We start from the raw sequence: 22921 nt of genomic DNA, 5'->3' as shown, positions 1-22921 counted from the left end.
TAAAAATGAAAAAATGTTATCTGTTGGCTCTAGAAATGGATTAAGATGAAATGGGGTCTAGGCAACATAGCACTTTTTGTCAACCACTGATGGTCACCTGGCTTTTTTTAACCTTCTTGCCAGTAATCCCGAGCTCTGCTCGGGCTAGCAGCTGGGAGCTCTATGCAAAGTATAGCGAGCAACGGGAGCTTTTGCTCACCTCCCGGGGGATCCAGATATCGGTAGCCGTTCTCCTTCCTGTCCTCCGAGGCTCTGAAACACTCGGGTGAGATGGCAGTCATTGATTTCTCCAAAAAGTTACAGCGCCACCTAGAGGTAAAATTGCAGCGCCGCTGGAGACCAGGGAGGTGAGTGAGAGCAGGGGCTGCTGCTGGCATTCTGGCGGCATGAATATTTCCTGATTTTAGAGCCTGAGACCTTTTAAAAAGACCCTAAAATCCAGCAATAATCATACCGCCAGGAGGGTTAATAAGATTTGGTTGGGGCTAGCATCTACCAGGCCCAGTGGCGTAGCTAAGGAGCTGTGGGTCCCGATGCAAGTTTTACAATGGGGCCCCCCAAGCACTCTATGCATGACAATTGATATGACTCACCAAAACCTGCCAATGGCAACTACAGTATCAAGAAATTGAACGCGCTCTCAGTCTATAATAATGACAAGAGGGGCTATATCACCCAGCAATCCTCGTAACAACACAGTTCAGTCCCTCACACAAGGCAACTTGAGAAATAACATAGCGTATAACTGTCATCAAATCAAGCCTCCACCATTCACCCAACGTCCGCTCGGCTCGTCCCGTCATCTACTCCGCGTACTTTACTGCCGGTCATGTGGGTTGTTAGCTCCGCCCTACGCGTTTCGTCATAACATATGACTCATCAGGGGCTGTGATGACAGTTATACGCTATGTTATTTCTCCCTGCTTCTTTTACATATCCCTGTGATGGTCATATGTGACAAGAGAAGAGGGCTGTGTACCTGACGGTGAAGTTACCTTGTGTGAGGGACTGAACTGTGTTGTTACGAGGATTGCTGGGTGATATAGCCCCTCTTGTCATTATTATAGACTGAGAGCGCGTTCAATTTCTTGATATTTCTTTTACAGTGTTGCAGCATTGTCATAGTACGCGACCCACAGATTGGTGATATTGTAAATTATCCTGAGCGAAGGCACAATATTGTATCATTGTTTAATGGCAACTACAGTGTCAGAGGTGCAGGAAGGGGATGGGGAACAGTTTGTTAATGATTACTACTATTCAGAGTATCTATAGAAGTGATTATTATGAGCACAGGGCCAGGGACGGAGCAAGACCAAGTTGCGCCTGGGGCAAGGTCAGGTTTTGGCGCCTAAACTGCCATTCATTTTGCCGCCTTTTTAAGAATCCAACAAACTGCGCCTGGGGCAAGATACCCGCTCGCCCCCCCCCCCCCCCCCCCTAGATCCGTCCCTGCACAGGGCCAATAGGAAGCTAATACTGTAGTTGAGGGCTCTCTGTCCCGAGGGCCCGGATGCGGTCACAACCTCTATGACCAGGCCCCTAGATTCTCTCTAGGCCCTAGGCAACTGCCTAGGATTGCCTTGTGGATGATCCGGCTCTGATTGGCTTACCCCCAACCTTTTTTTGGGTGTGTAGCTTCTTTAACAAGGAACTTATCCATTGCCAAATCCAGATGCTTTAGCCTTCTTTTGAGGATTTTACAGAAATGGGGCATTCTACAGTCCCTACTCTTAGATTAAGTACAATCCTGCAGCGTCACAGGGAGAAGATCCATTGGCTCAGTTACAATAGAGTCAATTCTTCAAACATTAAACACATTCTTTTCAAAACATTTTAATGTGGTTGTTGGTCAGGTACTATGATGCAACTCCTTTATGGAGTTCTCAACAATTACTATATATAAAAAACACAATTTTCACACACTATAAGGCACTGCTATTGCTATCTGAAAAAAAAAAGAATTCAAACCATTGAAGAGTTGGAAAGTACTAAAGTGCCCTGGCAGCCACCCACTGACAAATGTCTGCTGTTACCTGGAATATCAAAGTGAAACATATGTAACATAAGTATACAGAAGAAATGCCATGGATATTACTTTTGATAACTACTAACTACTAGGTGTATCTTACTTTATATACGGTATTTGTCAGAACTGAAATATACCAGTGGCTGTCAATTATATATCCTCCGCTGTCAGTTACAACTGAATGTGCAAGGTAATGTCCATGTTTCCCTATGGCTCAAGTGGGTGATATTACAGTTTAACAGTGTGCTGACCAGGAAGCAGTTATGGGGTAATGGCTATTTTCAAAATGGAGGGCAGAGAATTCCATTGATCACAGTGGACAAACAGGATTTAGGAGAGGAGAAAGAGATTGATGAGTAGACTACACGGGAGGTAAGTATGATGTGTTTATGTTTATTTTGACTTTTAATTTTCAGTTTAGGTTCTCTTTAACTTAATTTCCAAATAAAATATTGGCGCCATACATTGTGATAGGGACATATTTTAAACAGTGTAATAACGGGACAAATAGGCAAATAAAATATGTGAGTTTTAATTATGGTAGCAATTATGTATTATATTATATTTTAAAACTATAATGGCCCATAACTGAGAAATAATTGTTTCCATTTTTTTCTTAGTGTTCCCATTAAAATGCATTTAGAATAAAATAATTCTTATCAAAATGTACCACACAAAGAAGGCCTAATTGGTGGACTAATTGGAAGAAGCGCTAAAAGGTGAAAATTGCTCTGATCCATAAGGGGAAAAACCCCTCAGTGGTCAAGTGGTTAATATGTAAGTCATTAGGGTATATCCAGAGCCGGCTTTTGGGGGGGGGGGGCAACTGGGGCGATCGCCCCAGGCCCCGCGCTTGAAGAGGCCCCGCGCCACCTGCCCGTGCGGACAGCAGGAGGAGAGCAGTGCAGTTAAGGGAGAGCTGTGAGCAGCGGTGGAGAAGGGGGGGCCATCTCCCCCCCCCCTTCCCTCACCTTAGTCAGGGGCGTAGCAATAGGGGGTGCAGAGGTAGCGACCGCATCGGGGCCCTTGGGCCAGAGGGGCCCCGAAGGGCCCTCCCTCAACCACAGTATTAGCTCTCTATTAGTCCTGTGCTCATAATAATCACTTCTATAGATACTTTGAATAGTAGTGATCATTAACAAACTGTTCCCCATCCCCTTCTTGCACCTCTGACACTGTAGTTGCCATTGGCAGGTTTTGGTGCACCGTATCAATTGTCATGTATAGAGTGCTTGGGGGGCCCCATTGTAAAACCTGCATCGGGGCCCACAGCTCCTTAGCTACGCCACTGACCTTAGTGCTCTCCCTCCCTCGCTCTCTCCTCCAGAACTAATGTGCGGGTGGCTGGCAGTGGGCGGAACTTACCTTCCGTCTCACTCCAGTGCCGGAAGTTCTGGTGCCGCTGCTCTGGTCTGGACCAGACCAGAGTAGCGGCTAATCCATCCTGCGCTGGCCCTGCATCAAGACGGAGGTGATTTCCGCCCGCTGCCAGCCACCGCACATTAGTTCCGGAGGGGAGAGCGAGGGAGGAAGAGCACTAAGGTGAGGGAAGGGGGGGGGGAGATGGCCCCCCTTTTCCACCGCTGCTCACAGCTATTCCTCCACTGCGCTGCTCCCCTCCTGCTGGGGGGACACCTGGCTACCTATTCTGGGACATATACCCCTGACTACATATACTGGGGACATATACCCCCTGGCTACATATACTGGGACATATACCCCTGGCTACATATACTGGGACATATACCCCTGCCTACATATACTGGGCACATATACCCCTGACTACATATACTGGGCACATATACCCCTGACTACATATACTGGGTACATATATTCCTGGCTACATATACTGGGCACATATACCCCTGGCTACATATACTGGGCACATATACCCCTGCCTACATATACTGGGCACATATACCCCTGGCTACATATACTTGGCACATATACCCCTGACTACATATACTGGACACATATACCCCTGACTACATATACTGGGGACATATACCCCTGGCTACATATACTGGGCACATATACCACTGGCTACATATACTGGGCACATATACCCCTGGCTACATATTCTGGGCACATATACCCTTGGGCACATATACCCCTGCCTACATATACTGGGTACATATATTCCTGGCTACATCTACTGGGCACATATACCCCGGGCTACATATACTGGGGATATATACCCCTGCCGACATATACTGGGCACATATACCCCTGCCTACATATACTGGTACATATATTCCTGGCTACATATACTGGGCACATATACCCCTGACTACATATACTGGGCACATATACCCCTGACTACATATACTGGGCACATATACCCCTGACTACATATACTGGGGACATATACCCCTGGCTACATATACTGGGCACATATACCCCTGGCTACATATACTGGGCACATATACCCCTGGCTACATATACTGGGCACATATACCCCTGGCTACATATACTGGGCACATATACCCCTGGCTACATATACTGGGCACATATACCCCTGGCTACATATACTGGGCACATATACCCCTGACTACATATACTGGGCACATATACCCCTGGCTACCTATTCTCGGGACATCTATACCACTGGCCACCTATTCTGGGGACATCTATACCGCTGGCCACCTATTCTGGGGACACCTATAGACCTGGGGCTACCTATTTTTGGGGAACCACTGCTGTCAGATTGAGTGTATTTTGGGGAACTGCTGCCAGGTGAGAGGTGTCTACCATATTAAGGGGGCATCCTGCCTATTTATGTGAAATGCTGTCTATTTATGTGCCTCATGACTGCTGAATTTGTCTTGTTGGGGGCCTCATGGTTACTGAATTTGTCTTGTTGGGGGCCTCATGATTTGTTGGGGGCCTCAAGATCGCTGAATTTGTCTTGTTGGGGGCCTCATGATTGCTAAATTTGTCTTGCTGGGGGCCTCATGATTGCTGAATTTGTCTTGTTGGGGGCCTCATGATTGCTGAGTTGGTCATGTTGGGGTCCTCATGATTGCTGAATTTGCTGAATTTTGCAAGACAAAAGTTAGTACAACAATGTGAATTTTGTGAAACCTTAGAATTTCCAAATTAATTGAAGCATGAGCTCCCCCACCCCGCACTTAAAACCACCATGCAAATGTTTGTTTTTATATTGGTTGGCTTAGTGGCCTTTACCTGACATAATTGTTTTCAAACAATAATAAGGAATACTGCATTAAAGGCGGATAAGCCCATGAACGTGGCGATACGGTATATGGCCTACACTTTATGGCTCTAGGCCCCGCATGTGACACTCGCCCCAGGCCCCGCATACTCTAAGGCCGCCTTTGGGTATGTCACTATTACTTTTGCAAATTAGGGCTTGTAAGTATTGAACTAGTATAAAGAAACACAAATGGAAAAAATACACCTTTATTTCCAAATATAATATTGTCGCCATACATTGCACTAGGGACACAATTTAAACATTGTAATAACCGAGACAAATGGACAATTAAAATGTGTTGGTTTTATTTATTGTAGCACATTTTATTTTATTTCATTTTTTTCTTATTACTCCGTTTAAAATGCAGCTAAAAATAAAATAATTCTTAGCAAAAAGTACCAACCAAAGCAAGCCTTTCTGGTGTCATAAGTAGCAATAAAGTAATTTGCAAATGAATGGGAGGAGCATGATGTGTGAAAACTGCTCTGGTTTTTAAGTTGCACTAACCTGTGGTGGGGAAGCAGTTATATTAACAAACTGTGAGTTTCTCAATCTCCTCTTCTGCCCTCCCTGCAGGTCTCCATGTTGCAGAATATTCGAACAGCTATGAGACGGCAGATGAGGCGACATTCTTCCAGGAGGGCCTCATCAAGGAGACGTTTGGGTCGTTTATGGAACAGATTATTCCACCGGCCTCGGGCAAGAGGACAAATCCCTCTGCTGACCTCCTCGCTTCTTTCCCGTTACGACGATCTGGAGGTCAGTAGGAGCGAGGAGAGTTGGCAGAGCCCTTCGTCTCCTCCGGAAACGTTGGATACACAAACACAGACTGGCAGCCAAGATGGGGAATGTTCTGACATGGTTGCCAGCCAAAATGAAATGGGGGCTGCAGAGCATCTCCCGTTAAACGTTCTCCAGCAGACTTGCTCGGAGCCATGCTTGCAGCCCGAGATGGAACAGATAGTTGCACTTTCAGACTCTGGGAAAAGCCAGAGTTACTTTAATCCAGCCATAAGAGAAGATCCAGGAGATCAGATGTCTGCTGATCTCCCAGACATGTTCTACTTGGTGCCTGTATCGGAAAGGACTACTGCTGGTCCCAGCGGGGAATCCCATAGCCATCAACCCAACAAAACACATTTCAAATTGCCTTTGAGGAACTCTAATCAACCAGACAGCTCAATGAATGTCCAAATTCAGGGGAACGGGCAACCGTGTAGCTGCACATCTTCATGCCAGGAAGAGCCTTTGGGGGTCCACATGGCTTGTCACCATTCATCAGCAGTGCTGGCCCTGCCCAACTCTCACCCCCTCTCTGAGGGGAGCTCAAGTGACGATGAATCCTTAATCATTTGCTGATGACTCTTATTCAGGCTTACCTAATAAGACAATTTAAAGTGTAAAAAAACAAACAATACTTACCTGTTTAGAGTAAACTTCCTGGATAGTCCAGAGGCTTCCTTGATCCTCTCACACCACCATTCCAGTGCTGATCTCAGTCTGGATCTCGTGGCCGTGCTCCCATCCAAGCACAAGCTTTTCTGCACTGGGAACGCGTGCGTAAGGTCTGCACATGCCCAGTAGAATGAAGCTGCTTGCGCACTGCGATTTACTCCGTGCATGAGTGCTTCATTCATTACTTGCGCATGCCCAATGCAGAAATGCTTGGGCGGGAGCGCAGCCACAAGAAAAAGAGGCTCCTGGGTGGCAGCAGTGGGCTGGAGGAGATTTTGTGGAGTCTCTGGACCATCTCGCTACTCGGGTAAGGTATTAATATTTTAAACTTTTTCTTTCTCACAAGTTTGGTTTAAAGTGTTATTGTACAATACTTACATCTGCTTAAAATGGGGCCCTGATCCACAATGCAGTATACTAGCATTATATATTTAAGATACTGACTTGTCACCTCTGATGTATATGTGTAACTACTGACTGAAAGAATAATTGGCAACAGTATGGGCTAATCTCTGCTTGAAAAATGTACTGTAATCCGTCCTACTGCTTCTGACGTTTGCTGTTCCTGTCCCTTATCTCTTAAATCATCTATCTGCACTCCTTATCACCCCTGTGCAGGTGCCTGTCAGCACTTTAGCACATACTGAGTACCAGAGTACAGGTGAATCAGGAGCTAGTTGTACTGCAAGAAAATGAGTATATTGCATTATTTGATCGGAGCCTCATTTTGAAACATCTTAGCTACATCTACGTACAAGGAGCACTAACACTGTAATAGTAATGTGCAGCAGCCCATTGTGCTAACAATTGTTGGAATAGTCATTATTGTGAAATTCCACTTCTGTTGAGAAAATTGCGTTACATATAGTTCAGAGCTACATGGTCCAAATATTAATGGCTTACATTATTGAAGTTAGCTTACCTGTTTTTAGTGCACATAAAACAACCATTTGACAGTGTTTTTACCAGAAACTGGATGGTGGGAGGCTGGGTTTCAAGATTTGCGGCTAGTGGAGGGATTAGACAAGACAAGACAAATAAAATTTATATTGCGCTTTTCTCCTTGCGGACTCAAAGCGCCAGAGCAGAGCAGCAGCCACTAGGGCGCGCTCTATTGGCAGTAGCAGTGTAAGGGAGACTTGCCAAAGGTCTCCTACTGAATTAGTGCTGGCTTACTGAACAGGCAGAGCCGAGATTCGAACCCTGGTCTCCTGTGTCAGAGGCAGAGCCCTTAACCATTACACCATCAGCCAACATGGATTAGTAGCAATGGCTCCTGCTTTGTGCAGTGTATTGCTCATGCAGTAATGTTGGAGTTTCTGGATAATATTTGCTACTTCGAGAGTTCTGTTGGTGCAGTTAGAGCTCGCCATCAGTTTCAGAGATTACTGACCAGTTGCATCATTTTTAATAATGTCAAATTCCTGAAGGATCTATACAGTTGAGGTCTGCCTTATGGAAATGTTATAACAAAAGCAAAACTTCCCTTGAAAGTTCAGTACAAGCCTAAGGCCTTTTTTCCATGGGCGGCCAAAGCAGTTCAGACTCCTGGCTGCCGACCACGAGCGCCATTCTGCTGCAGTTACATGCAGCTGAGCCGAATGGCAGCGTTTGGTAACACTGTGTGTCGGTGGCAAAAAAGCTTTTCATGTTGCATCTGAAGATGGCAGCCGCTGTGCTCAGATGCAGCTGCATGGGGGCTCCATGTTCCTGGCTGTGCCAATCTGTAGCAAACGCCCGGCGTGGACGGGAGCAGCTGTCAGCTGCTTTCAGCGATTACTCTTCCATTTTTTTCTAGGAAAATGACATCTTTGTAAGCATTTCTCATTCTCTTTCCTGATGTAAAATTTGCTTTTTATCAGCATTTTTCCATTCTATGAATGTGGAGGAGCAGCAGATAATAATAATAATAATAACAATAATAATAATAATTGTCACAAACCGCAACGGCCGGTCTGCGATCGGAGTCAAATCCTCTCACACTATCATTTTGCTCATCACGAAGCGTAACCGACTTCGCAGGTTGATAAACCGACTAGCGGAGGGAGCGTTTGGACGCCAAAGGATTCACCACACACATACAATTCAAAGATCTGCCACCAAGCGGGTTACACAGCCCACTACTATAATTATGCTACTACTTCGAGAACGCTCTGTTAACCCTTTGCAGTATGCAGGAATCTGGGTCAGATCTGAATATCTGAGCCGGGTCCGCGCATACGGGTTATAAATGTACACTTCTATTAAACACAAGGTAGCGGTTTCAGGAGAATAGATACGTTTGTGTATATTCAGAGCAGGTCGTAACCATAACAATTTTAAAATGTTTTAATAATAAAGTTGCATTACATACATTTATACAAATTAACACTTAGACACATAGCTAAAAGTAAAAGGGATAAAATTAGAAGGATCTTACTTTAGTTATGGCTGAGCAGTCCATTTGGAGAATGAAGAAACAGAGTCCGGTTTAAATTAGGCATTAATGGTAAGAGTCCTCGGAACAATGCATGCTTTCGGTCCTTCTGTAGGAACGCATGCTAGAAGCTCTTCTTTAGCAGATGAAATGGTGAAAGACAAGGCGGGCAATGCTGGCCCCAGATTTATACAATCTTAGAATTGGGGCTGGATTACCTCCAAACTAGGTGGGGTTAAGGCGGAGTTGGCTCCTGGTCAGCAAGGTCGCAGCCCCCAGAACTCAGAGCAGAAAATTTAACATTTATTAATCATCTGCATGACTCCGCCCCCAGATTGGCGTATCGCAAATCCGAGGCTATATTCACAAGCGGCCCACGATTCTGTATCAAATGAGGGTACACATGCCTAGTCTACCACATTCGGTCTGCGCATGCTGAATAAAGCAGTTTCCCGATTGACCCCCAACAGTTAGAAAATTGTAATTCGGGTGGATGATAGAAATGGTTTATGGGTATCAGAAAATTTATTTTTTGTCTTTCTGTGACAAGCCTATTTTGAATAACAAATACATTAAAATTCTGTTTGTTTGGTTCTAAGATTTCGGAGGGAATCCCTTATCTATGCCGGTTCTATCTGGTTTTTGGGGCTGAGCTGTAGGCAGCAAATGGTCTCCTCAGGAGGTCCAGCCACGTGTGACATTCCTCTTTGTACCTAATGCAGGACATGGGGTAAGGTGGGTGAGGGGTTTGCTTTCATTCAGAAGAGAGGGGAGAGACATCTGTGGTACATCTACACAGGACTGACAGTAATGGGGCGGGACCATTACGAAAGTCGTTGGCGATTATGCACGACTTTCCGTAATGTTCATCACAATAAATATAAAGTAGTAAACATTAGGTACCTTTCTCTCCTGCACCCTCACATATCCCAGTTCCCAGTTAATCCAGGGCAAGGCAAAAAAAAATCCTTACAGGGCTTCGGACAATAGTAAGCTGTCTACATGGCGTTCTGATCTCTCCGCACTGCTGCTAAAAACTCCTTGCTCTTCCCTCTAGTTTCTTTACACAGCTTATTTTTCTTGTGCAGCTCATATCAGTAAACACTGAGTTCAGGAATATGGACTACCAATGAGTTCTTTCTTACTGTAAACAATGTGATTGGATTAAAACAAAAAAAAAAAACAGAGCTTACACTAGTCACATGGATGTATTGCACTATTAATCAGAGGCTTATTTTAAAACCTTTTCACCATTTTTAAACATAAGTAGACTTAAATTTCAAATATTGATTGTATCTAATGCTGAAGGCAAATGTGAAACCTGCTTCGCCAGCGTTCTGATAGAGCTGCTGGATTTGCTCTGTAAGTCAAAATGTTGATGGAAACCCCCCATTATTTTGAAATGGGAGTCCTGACCCTGCCCATTGTCTTACAACTCTGTTATTGGAGACAGAACAACCCACAATTGGTCCAAAGGGTGGGCGGGTCAGTCCAGTTTGACCATGTGGCACCCCATAGTAGGATGACAGATTATTTCCCAGCATCCCAGTAGACAGACACGTTTTTTGTATGTGGGGACACAGCAGAGTCGCACAGGAAGTTAGTGCTGAGAATTTGTGAGACCATGGTCTGCTCACAGGAAGCTGCTTACGCCATCACATTCTATGTTGGGTTTAGTTGGGTTTGAACGTTGTTTTTGTGTCTCATTGAGGATTGATGTGTAAACTAACTTTTAATTTTTGACGGGGGAAGTTCAGTTTCGAAACAAACTACTGAACTCATCTTAAGTAAACTGAAAACTGACTGGCTGTTCCTGGCTGCTGCACACTACTGTTGTATTTGTACATCTTAATAAGTAAGGAAGAATATGTTGCATTGCTGGTTATGTTTGCTGTTTTGTGATTTTTCTGAATACTGTACTGGGCATGCAGCGTATATTGTTATGAAGCAGTACCTCTTCAGGGCCGGTAATTCTCAGCGCAGGTTCTGTGGCGGTGTTGAATGCGGAGAGAGGACTGCTGCAGACAATGCATTGCTGGAAGTGCTCATATTTTTATATTCTCCTGCGGTCTCCATCATCTTCATGAAGGGCTTTGGGTGTGAGAACTGTCCACAGAAAATCATCGTTCTTGTTGCCCAGCAACCTACCAATTGCCCACTGTCCTTCCTGTGGCCTGGGGATTTTTGGCGAAACAAATAATCTGATTGGTGCACACAAGCCTCCGTTCTTTCAAAGCATTTCCCCATTTTTGTCCCCCACAGGATGCCACTTGCTCGTGTGCCTCCTCTCGTCCCTCTCTCCATGGAACAGCACACTGCTTGGCTGTAGCTGTACAGGGCTCATTCTCAGAACGATTATGAAGGACAGCAGTGATCTAGTATGTATACGAGGCTAAGGGGTAAAGCAGGATATATTTTATATTGAAGAGCTGCTGAAATCACTAAGTGCAACCATGAATGTTTTATGTCTCTGCATATGACTGCAGGCCAGAGCCTGACCCCCAGAAACCTATATTGTCTGTTCTTTCCCCACCAGTACAGCATGGTTAATCACTTCCAAGGATGTAACAATCGTCCCCACAATGGATGCAGCCATGGGGGGGGGGCCTCTGGGGGAGAATCATGTGGGGGGATCTGCCACTCTAGGGCCCGACCAGGAGGGGGGAGCAGTGGGAACACACATGACGGGAAGGGGGGCCCGATTCCCATCTATCCCTCATCTAGGGCTCCTTCCTCTTGAAATTACAGCAGCGGCTGGCAAGGAACGCAGTCTCCCCTCTTGAGGTCCATGCGACAGAGCTCCGGTCTTCTCTGCAGCACCTCACTCTACTTCCTGATTAGCTCAGAAAGTAGAGAGAGATGGTGCAGAGAAGATCGGACGTGGCATGGAATGCAAGAGGTGAAGCAGCGTTCCCTGCCCAGCCGCTGCTGTCATTTCTGAAGGGGGTGCCAAGTGATTTCTAGTTATGCCCCTGGATACTTCTCTTGTATCAGAGGTAACGTGTGGCGCGTGTAAACTCTTTCTGTACCATCAGTGTAACGTAGTGCAACACATGCAATGCATCATGCATGCAGTGTGACACATCGTGCGGTGTGACTTTACACACATTATTCTGCTTACTGCAGTGGCGTAAGTAAATTAGTAGGGCCCCCTGCAAAAATGATAGCATGAGGCCCCATTGGTCCCTAAACTCTATGAGGGTCATGTGATTTGGAGCCGGGGATTGGCAGCAGAGAGCGGTCTTCTGTGAAGCAGCGTCTGGAAGCAGGAAAAACTTACAACTGCTTTTGCTACTCACTACTCTGCCAGGTGGAAGGAGATGGCAGGGATGGTTTTTGTGAGCAAATGGGAGGTTTTTTTTCTTAATTGACTGCACTTGAGGGAGAGGCCCCCAAAGTCTCTGGGCCCCACTGCAATGGCAGGGGTCGCAGGGGTGATTGTTACACCCATGTTACTGCAGTTTAGTTAGTACATCCCATGGTTACTAAGCAAGGACTAGGGCTTGGTGGAGTTTTCTCTGGAAGGGAACTTGTAGTGTTCCAAAGTCTGTATTGACCAGAGACGCCCATTCTGTGCTTCCCTCTGACATTTGGAGCTGTTACTGCCCATCGCTTTGCCCGCCCTTGTTCCACAAAAATACGACCACTTGATGGCGAATCACCGGGCCTTTCTCGCAAAATGTTCAGTAAGCAAGAAAGGTTCGAGTCGCTGCAAGACTGAAATGACGATTCTTGGTTGCTCATCCATATTGTGCTTCAGCCTTTTTACCATAGCTGATTCTCAGTGTTTCCCTGCATGCATATGATATGATATGCCATCTATGGACTTGCTGGTAATAAAAGGGGGCCTTGCTTTGGAGACCAGCACCTGCAGGAAACGATATATGGTAGTCAGAGGGTACCTCGCTCTGGAGACCAGCACCTGCAGGAGACAATATATGGTAGTCAGAGGGGACCTCGCTCTGGAGACCAGCACCTGCAGGAGACAATATATGGTAGTCAGAGGGGACCTCGCTCTGGAGACCAGCACCTGCAGCAGACGATATATGGTAGTCAGAGGGGACCTTGCTATGGAGACCAGCACCTGCAGCAGACAATATATGGTAGTCAGAGGGGACCTCGCTCTGGAGACCAGCACCTGCAGCAGACGATATATGGTAGTCAGAGGGGACCTTGCTATGGAGACCAGCACCTGCAGCAGACAATATATGGTAGTCAGAGGGGACCTCGCTCTGGAGACCAGCACCTGCAGCAGACGATATATGGTAGTCAGAGGGGACCTTGCTATGGAGACCAGCACCTGCAGGAGACAATATATGTTAGTCAGAGGGGACCTCGCTCTGGAGACCAGCACCTGCAGGAGACAATATATGTTAGTCAGAGGGGACCTCGCTCTGGAGACCAGCACCTGCAGGAGACAATATATGGTAGTCAGAGGGGACCTCGCTCTGGTGACCAGCACCTGCAGGAGACGAGATATGCTGTCTATTATCCAGCCTCCGTTTTTTGTTTATTAATTTATTTAGTGCACACATCAGGGTTCCTTCTAACGTTTATTATTTTTAGACTCACTCACTGCACTTTTCTAGGAATTTTAATATTGCTAATCAAAGTGAAGAAATTATGGACTTTGCTGCCATCTATAATGGTCTTGTTCCATTGCTGCTTGTCTATCTTCCAGAACATTTGTATGAACAGCTTTTCTGCTAAAATTGCCATTATTGTTTTGCAAAAACATTTACACTGTGTAGAAAGTGGCCGTTCCGTTCCTCCGTTCTGGAAGTAAATCTGCTGTCGCCTCTCCCTGCGCACGATTGGATGATTGAAGTGAAGATGGGTGCATTTCATGTCTCATATAAAAATGGCGGCCATCCTTGCTGTCTTTGAGTTGCAGAGAACTGAGGCCTTTATTTGAGCTCCTCCATGGCCAGACGCCATCGCTGAACATGAGTGACTGTAGATGGCCAGTAACATGCTAATACTTTTGAGTTGGTGCAAACTTTATGTTAATTATATGCAGGCTTATGCAGCGTACAATTGGATCCATAAAGCCCAAGCTACATGTTACAATTCCCCGTGTGATCGATCAAATCGATTAAATCCGCCAGGTCCGATCAGGACTTGATCAATAGTGTGATCGATTTTGCATTGATAACTAACCAAAATCGATCACACGATCAATCGAGTCCCGACCGGACCTGTTGGAATTATTGGAATCGATCGTACTGGGAATTGTAACGTGTAGATTGGGCTTTAGAATCATCAGCAACTGCATTTGATTGGTCCTAATTGTTTTCTGCATAAATCTACATACAATTAGCATAACATTTTCATAACTGAAATTATTAGCATTTTATTAACCAGACATCTAGAAGAGATTGTGAACATTTTTCTGAGAATAATTAAAACTTATCTGTTGTTAGGTGGCCGTTACCTGGGTCACATCGAACCATCACAAGGAGTGATAAAAGTTTAGTCCGTGAATGCTTGTGACTGCCTGTATTTATCGAAGCCATGATTAAGCTTAGTTTTATTAATTTAATGAATGCTAATCTGAATATTTAAATAAAATGTGTATTTTTTTTAAATGCTTAATTTTTTTAAAGTGGTGACCTGGTACAGCAGATCTCTGGTACATGCGCTTCTCACTCACCGCCTTTTTAACAGCAGCTGGAACGCTACCCCCTACAGTCACATGATATATGCAGTCATGTGGTCCACATCGCAAATGGGCAGGTCTGACATCTCTCCCAACCTAACCACATCTCCCTACAAGAAACTGACAGCTCGAAGTGATCAATTTCCTGACTTTATGCATATATTGTTGCAGGTTGTATGTAGATTCAAGATTATTTTACACAAATGGCAGCAGGACACTTAACTTCTTGTCAGCCGCACCTGTTTGTGTACAAGGACCTTGCAGCTGGCTTCAAATACTGCTGAACTCTATCTTTAGTAACCTGTAAAAGAGAAAGAAAAAAAAACACCGCACAACTCACCTACTCCTGGCTCCCTTTGCGGTCTTTTCTGCCCTGTCAACTCTCCCGTTCTGTCACTGTGTCCTTCTGTATCTTCCTTCATTTAGACCGCTATGGCGCTGACCTGGAAGTACTTTTGGGTTACATCCGGGCAGGGGCGTAACTAGAAGTCCCCGGGCCCCCCTGCAAGAATTTGAGCGGGCCCCCCACCCCACCTTGGGGCCTGCTCATGGCCGTTTTGGGGGGGCAGGAGGGGTTGCAGCATGAGGGGAGAGCTTTGCACATCAGCGGGGAGGGGGGACAGTCCCCCCACCTCCCTCACCTCGGGCTCTCCCCTCTGCGCTCCCCTCCTGCATATATCTAAGTGTCAGCAGTAGCAGCGGCAGCAGCTATAATTACCTCCATTCACCACCGGAGGTCTCCAATCTGCAAGGGCTTCACATTACTTCCAGTTTTAACAGGAAGTAATGTGAAGCCCTTGCAGATCAGCAACCTCCGTGGTGAATGGAGGTAATTATAGCTGCTGCCGCCGCCGCTGACACTTAGATATATGCAGGAGGGGAGCGCAGAGCCCAAGGTGAGGGAGGGGGGGGGGGGGGACTGTCCCCCCTCCCCGCTGATGTGCAAAACTCTCCCCTCATGCTGCGACCCCTCCTGCCCCCCCAAAACAGCCGTGAGCAGGCCCCAGGGGGGCAGGGGCGTGGGAAGCCTCATTAGGATCCGGAGGCTTCCCCCACCCGAGGTGAGTACCCCCCAGGGGATTTTTTGAGGTTACAGATCCTCTTTAAAGAGAGTCTGAAGTGAATGTACATTCTTTTTACCTTTTATTTATGTTAAAGGATACCCGAAGTGACATGTGACATGATGAGATAGACGTGTATGTACAGTGCCTACTATACAAATAACTATGTTGTGTTCCTTTTTTTTGAAATAGTTAAACATCAGGTATGTAAGTGGCTGGCTCAGTCCTGACTCAGACAGGAAGTGACTACAGTGTGACACTTTCCTAGCTGAAAATGGCTTCCGAGAGCAAGAAAGAGGTAAAAAAAGGTCAATATTTAATAGATTTTAGCTCTGGCATACTTCAATGAATGTGTCATTGAGCAAAAACAATAAAAAAAAGTTAAAACTTAAAAAGTAGATTTAAACATAAAATAAAACTGTGGAATATCTTTAAAAGTAATTTTTAGGAGAAGGAAGATAGATACAATCCTTTATTTCATTCGTTTATTTTCGCCTTGGGTGTCCTTTAAGCCTTATGGCTAGTACTAAAACGCTGCATCCCTGCGGCAGAACGAGGGTTTTATACCCCCCAAATTCCCAGGGCTAAATCGGGGAGCGCTTCCCGATAGAGGCAGATCTTTGGGCTTTAGCTCTGCCTCTACTCGCGTCAATCTCTGCTGATCGCCACCTCTCACTGCCCCTCTGTCTTCTTTCACTGAGAGGGGCAGGGGAGAGGCGGCGATCAGGGGGAGAGCTACAGCAAAAAGTTCTGCCTCCCCGGGCAGCAAAATCCACAATGAAAGTTGTGGATTTTTGCCCTGGGATTTGGGGGGTATAAAACCCTTGTTCTGCCACGGGAATGCAGCGTTTTAGCACTTTCCATAATGCTTAACCTAAATAAAAGGTAAAAACAAGAATTTAAACTCGCTTTAAAGAGACTTCAGAGTCTCTTTAAAAAAACTTTTTAGCACTTTGCAATGGAAAAAGTACCAAAAAGTAGGTGAAAAAATACTGTCAAAATTATTTGGAGTATTTTATTGCTTTCTGGTGGCTTAAAATGCATTTTATTATTTACAAGTTTAAAAATCTCACCTAGGAGAAACCTCAGATAACGTTAATCACATGTGGGACAGTGGGCCATATGCAATTCACTTTTTTCCTGAGTTTTCTCCCAGGTGATATTTTCACAACTTGCAAATAAAAAGCCTTTTAAACTACCAGCAAGCAAACAAATACTCAAAATAATTTTTGACAGTATTTTTTTCACCTACTTTTTGGTACTTTTTCCACTGCAACATGATAAAAAGTTATTTTAAAGAGAAGATGAAGAATTATTACCTAGGAGATAACTCGGGCGAAAAAGTGAATTGCATATGACCCAGTTACCCGTATGCAATTAACTTTTTAACCTGAGTTTTCTCCTAGGTGATAATTTCCCAACTTGTAATAAAACGCCTGTTAGGCCCCATTCACATTACAAACGCGGACGGCCACGCATGCGGAACGCAACGCATGCGAAAGCAACGCATGCGAACGCACGCCATCCGCGTTTGTATGCGTTGCGTGGCTGATCCCATCACTGAAAAGTGAATTGGACAGCCATGCGTTTTGGCAAAAAATGCTTGCAGCATGCGTTCCCGGACCGCACATGTCTGGAACGCATGCAGTGTGAACATCAGACTCTATGCACTGTCTAAAGTCGTGCGTGTCGGCCACCTGCACGCGTTTCCAAAACGCGACTGGAAACGCGTGCAGTGTGAACAAGGCCTTAAACCACCAGAAAGCAAGAAAATACTCAAAATAATTTGGATAGCACCTTTAGCCCCTTTACATAATGTTTTGGTACTTTTTCAATTGCAAAGTTGTTTTTTTTTTTTTTTTTTAAATGCAAGAGATGAAAATGTGTCTCCTGGGACAAAACTAAGGAGAAAAAAGTAATTGCATATGGGCCCATGTGTCTAAAATAAAATAAATAATGTTTCCTTCATTGATTTATTGAAAATGGCTGTTGCCTTTGGATGATTCCCGTAGACTGGAGGCTGCAATCTACTGCACCAGGTAAGTATTATTTTAAAAATGCATAAACTAGAGATTTTCTTTTCACACCCATAAACTAGGAAAAGTATTGATTAAATATGAGCCTTGAATTGGACTTTTAAATAAAGAAAACTGTGTGGTAGCTGCGGGATATCTCATGTTCTGCAATGTTCCCTGGTCAGGGGAAGCTTAAAGAGAGTCTGAAGTCTCTTTTTTTTTTTTTTTTTTTTTTTTTTTTTTTTTATTTGATCCTGTTCAGCATCATAATTCAAGTAAAATCGCCGCATTCCTGTGGCAGAACAAGGGTTATAAAGCATAGAAACAGCCCAGCAAAGTTTTTGGACTCTGGAGCTTCTATTTTTGCATAGAGGCAGAGCTTTAAGCTGTAGCTCCGCCTCTACTCCAGTCAATCTCTGTGGATTGACGCCTCTCCCCGCCCCTCTGTCTTCGTTCACTGAGAGGGGCGGGAGGGTGGAGATCTGCGGAGATTGATTGCGGAGAGGCAGAGCTAAAGCCCAAAGCTCTGCCTCTCCAGGGAAGCACAATCTGCGACTTGCAAAGTCATACAACTTTGCAGGTCTATTTCTATGCTTTATAACCCTCGTTTTGCCGCGGGAATGTGGCAAATTTACTTGGATTATGATGCTGAACAGGAATACATTTAAGAGACTGGTAAAAAAACGAGACTTCAGAGTCTCTTTAACCTAGACGGAGTATTGTGCTGTGTTGGCCATCAGTTAATATAGAAAGCTTTGAATAAGGATGGCCCATATGCAATTAACTTTTTCTCCCTAGTTATCTCCTTGGAGATAATTTCCATCTTTAAAATACATTTTCAGCATTTGTAATGGAAAAAGTAAACAAAAGTTGGTGAAAACTTACTAAAATGTACTATCAAAATTACTTTGAGTATTTTCTTGCTTGCTGGGGGTAGTGTTGGGCGAACACCTGGATGTTCGGGTTCGGGAAAGTTCGCCGAACATGGCCGCAATGTTCGGCATGTTCGGGCCGAACCCCGAACTCCCCGAACATCCCGCTTTTGGGGGCCCTATGGGGTCGCAGGCATAAGGGGGGAGCATGCCCCGATCGCGGGGGGGGGGGGGGTCGGAAATTCCCCCCACCCCCTCCGCTAGCGCTCCCCCCTCTGCCCGCTTCCCCATTCAAAAGTTAGGAAGTGAAACTGTACCTTTGCGGTAGTGGGTGGCTGGCAGTGGGCGGCACTATGGAATGACTGAGGAGGAGGAGGAGTCCGGAGAGTGACGCGTTGAGGGAGGCCGGGCAGCGGGCGGATCAGCAGTAGTACGGTACTACTGCTGATCCGCCCACTGCCCGGCCTCCCTCAACGCGTCACTCTCCGGACTCCTCCTCCTCCTCAGTCACTCCATAGTGCCGCCCACTGCCAGCCACCCACTACCGCACAGGTACAGTTTCACTTCCTAACTTTTGAATGGGGAAGCGGGCAGAGGGGGGAGCGGTAGCGGAGGGGGTGGGGGGAATTTCCGACCCCCCCCCCGCGATCGGGGCATGCTCCCCCCTTATGCCTGCGACCCCATAGGGGGGCAGTATTCGGGCGAACAGGGCCCTGTTCGTGCCGAACAGGGGCCCTGTTCGGCCAGGCAATGAGCCGTTCGGGCGAACCCGAACAGTTTGGCCGAACACCACCAGGTGTTCGGCCGAACGCGAACATCACCCGAACAGGGTGATGTTCTGCAGAACCCGAACAGTGGCGAACACTGTTCGCCCAACACTAGCTGGGGGTTTAAGTGGCATTTTATAATATATGTGAAAAATATCCCAAGGAGAAAACTCAGGAGGTAAAGTGAACTGCATATGGGCCCTATTGTCCAACTCAACAGATGAAAAGTGCAAGATTTCACTATAGGGCACACACCTTCTCCAGGCCATCGTCCTGTATCCTGAAGACCCTTTATTGAGCTAGCCAATGATCGGTATGGTCTTTTGTGCAGGGAGGGACTTAGTCAATCCGCCCTTTGTTAAACACACAAATTTTCCAACGTCTCATTGGTCAGAATGGACTCCTGACACGTGTGCATTGCGGCTGTATGTGAGATTCATGTGCGCTGTACGTTTTTACAATCATGTTAGAATGATTTTCAGAAAATAAATTATTTTTGTCCTACCTCATCTGTTACTTTATTTCATTGAAAAATACGTGACCCGTGTCTACAGTTTTTCCAGTATTAATAATGAGGGGGGAAAATCTCATTGAGGATTAGGGAGGTTTATTCAAATTATGCATTTCTGAACAGTAATCGGCATTTCTGATTGTAATTCGGTAATTTTAGCCGGATCACAGAACTCAAAAGCATTGGACCAATCAGAGAATGCAGAATTTTTCCACAAAAAAATCGATAACCGCAGTAATTTTAGACCTATCACTAGAGTCTGTTTTTTCTGATTTATCGATTTCCATTTTTTTGGTAATTTTCTACATTCTCTGATGCTAAAAAATCCAAATCCAATACTGCTCAGACATGTTAAAACATAAAATTGGTAATTGGCAGCAATCGGAATTTACGCGGAATCGGAACTTCCGTGGAATCGTAAATGGACATTTTCGACCATCCCTATTGAAGATTTTGCATTTCACGAAGAAAAGTATCAGCTTAGAGACATTGGCCCATATGCAATTTACTTTTTCTCCTGAGTTTTATCTTAGGTGATATTTTAAATTTGTCGATAAAATGCCTTTTAAAGAGACTCTGTAACATTAAAAAGATCCCCTGGGGGGTACTCACCTTGGGTGGGGGAAGCCTCCGGATCCTAATGAGGCTTCCCATGCCGTCCTCTGTCCCACGGGGGTCTCGCCGCAGCCCTCCAAACAGCCGGCGACTGTGCCGACTGTCAGTTCAATATTTACCTTTGCTGGCTCCAGCGGGGGCGCTGTGGCGGCTTTCCGTTCCGAACTACACGGAAATACCCGATGTCATTCGGGTCCGCTCTACTGCGCAGGCGCAGAAAACTTGCGCCTGCGCAGTAGAGCAGATCCGACGGCGATCGGGTATTTCCGTGTAGTTCGGAGCCGACAGCCGTCAGAGCGCCTGCACAGGAGCCAGGAAGGTAAATATTGACGTCACCGCTGCACGGACTCCACGGAGGGCTGCAGCGAGACCCCTGACGGATGGAGGACGGCGTGGGAAGCCTCATTAGGATCCGGAGGCTTCCCCCACCCGAGGTGAGTACCCCCCAGGGGATCTTTTCATGTTACAGATCCTCTTTAAGCCATCAGAAAGCAAGAAAATACTCAAAATAATTTTCATAGTACTTTTTCACCTACTATTTGGTACCTTTTTTGTTGAAAAGTGCTGTAAAGTTATTTTAAATAGAAGATTAAAAATGATCTCCTAGGAGAAAACTCAGGTTAAAGTGAATTGCATATGGCCCATTGGGGGAATTGAGAATTTTCGGAGGAGAAAAAGCCAACTGCATGGGCAAAACCGAGCGTCTTCTGGATTAAAGCATACTTGCACTGACGTGACAGGATGAGATAAACATGGCTACATATAGTACCAAACCTACTTAGAATGGCCTGCATTGAAAGAGTTAATAGACCAGTGTTTTCTGTATGCAAATGAAGCAGGGTCTTGCAGCAAGCAGAATGCAGCCATGGCTCTCCTGAAGAGCAAAGACAAAAGCAATCAAGACTCGGTCTTGATTCCTTCCACAATGTTGCATTTTCTCCTGAAAATGTTTTACAAAATAAAAATGTAGACATGACCAGTGGTGAATATATGCCCAGGGCTATTTTCTTCCCTTTTCTTATTGATTAATTGAATTATTGATCCACAGTGGATAGATTTATAGCTTTTCTATTAAAGACGAGTCATTTCTGGAAAAACATTGAATGCTGCAGCGACTTTTTTAAGAGCCCACCGTCTCATTCCAAGATCTGCTCATTCTCACTCCCGCACTGTGTCGTATATTGGATGGAACTATGTATAAAAAAAGATATCCTTATTTGGCAGCTCTGTGTGTGAAGGAAGAGAGGAGTGCTGCGCAATCAGGTTGTTTCGGTGCCGGGTGCCGAAACTAGGCGCCCCATAGCAGCAATGATATGCTGTGCGGGATGCGTGGGGGTAGTTCTGGGCACCAGCGATCACCTCCCTCCGAGTAGTATTTAATGCCGACGGGAAGATTAGTGGCAGCAGGGAGAGCAGTCATTCAGCTCACCCAGCGCTCAACTCACCAGCGGCTAGAGCATATGTACGCAATGCTGCTGGCCAGGGGCGTTACTACAGGGGGAGCGTTACTACAGGGGGAGCGGCCCCTGTTCTGCAGGGGGGCCCAGAGCTTTAAGGTGGCCCCAACTACCACTTCACTCCCTCCAATAAAGGTGCCCGTCCTTCAGATTAGGCGTTCTGTTGCTACACTTGTTATGGGTGAGAAGATTATGATGTCCGCACTTGTTTTATGACCCTTGCAAGATTGATACCCCCCACCCCCCCCCCCCCAGCAGTTAGTCACCCATGATTTATAGATACGCTCCTGCTGCTGATTATATTGTCTGCAAGATAATGTTCCTGCATACGTGTAGAGGGGCTTGCTAACCTTTATTAGCTTAGGAAGGAGACAAAACCTCTACACCGAGTAGAGGGGAATTTGTCAGCTCACAGCCGGGGACCCCTTGACACATGGCTGTAGCCCACCAGCGTTCCCCATACACAGGGCATGTGGTGAGAAACAGCTCTATCTTTTCGGCTGAGGGACAAATGTACATTCCAAGTGACCATTATTAGCTGCCCAGTACAAATCAGTATATACAAAAATTCCAGCATGTACAAACTGTGCTTGTACTGTTTCCACTGGGTACATTTGTACCAGTTTTCTGCAATTATGTACAGACAATCTTCAGCAGCACTTTACAGAGAACATAGTCTGCAAGAAATCACGACTGCCTATGGTTCTCACTCTGAACTAATTAAGGGGAAACTGGTTGCACCTGAGCTCAATTTTGAGCTTCATGGCAAAGGCTGTGAATACTTATGTACATGTGTTTTCCCAATTTTTTATTTTTAATAAATTTGCAAAAAAACTCAAGTACACTT

At 45.6% G+C, this 22921-nt stretch overlaps 1 protein-coding gene across 1 annotated transcript in view; it reads left to right on the top strand.

The window, feature by feature from the left end:
* Nucleotides 1-11700, top strand: part of LRP3 (LDL receptor related protein 3) — a 95491-nt gene extending 83791 nt beyond the window's left edge. Inside the window, exon 7 of the mRNA XM_068260130.1 lies at nt 5823-11700. Coding sequence (XP_068116231.1) covers nt 5823-6605 — 783 coding nt within the window. The 3' untranslated portion in view covers nt 6606-11700. The remainder of the gene's footprint in view (nt 1-5822) is intronic.
* The last annotated feature ends 11221 nt before the right edge of the window (nt 11701-22921 follow it).

The sequence above is a fragment of the Hyperolius riggenbachi genome, chromosome 11, assembly GCF_040937935.1.
Source record: "Hyperolius riggenbachi isolate aHypRig1 chromosome 11, aHypRig1.pri, whole genome shotgun sequence".
NCBI classification, from domain to species: Eukaryota; Metazoa; Chordata; class Amphibia; order Anura; family Hyperoliidae; genus Hyperolius; species Hyperolius riggenbachi.
The sequence above is the reverse complement of the archived record's forward strand: the minus strand, read 5'-3'. Positions and strand labels throughout refer to the sequence as shown.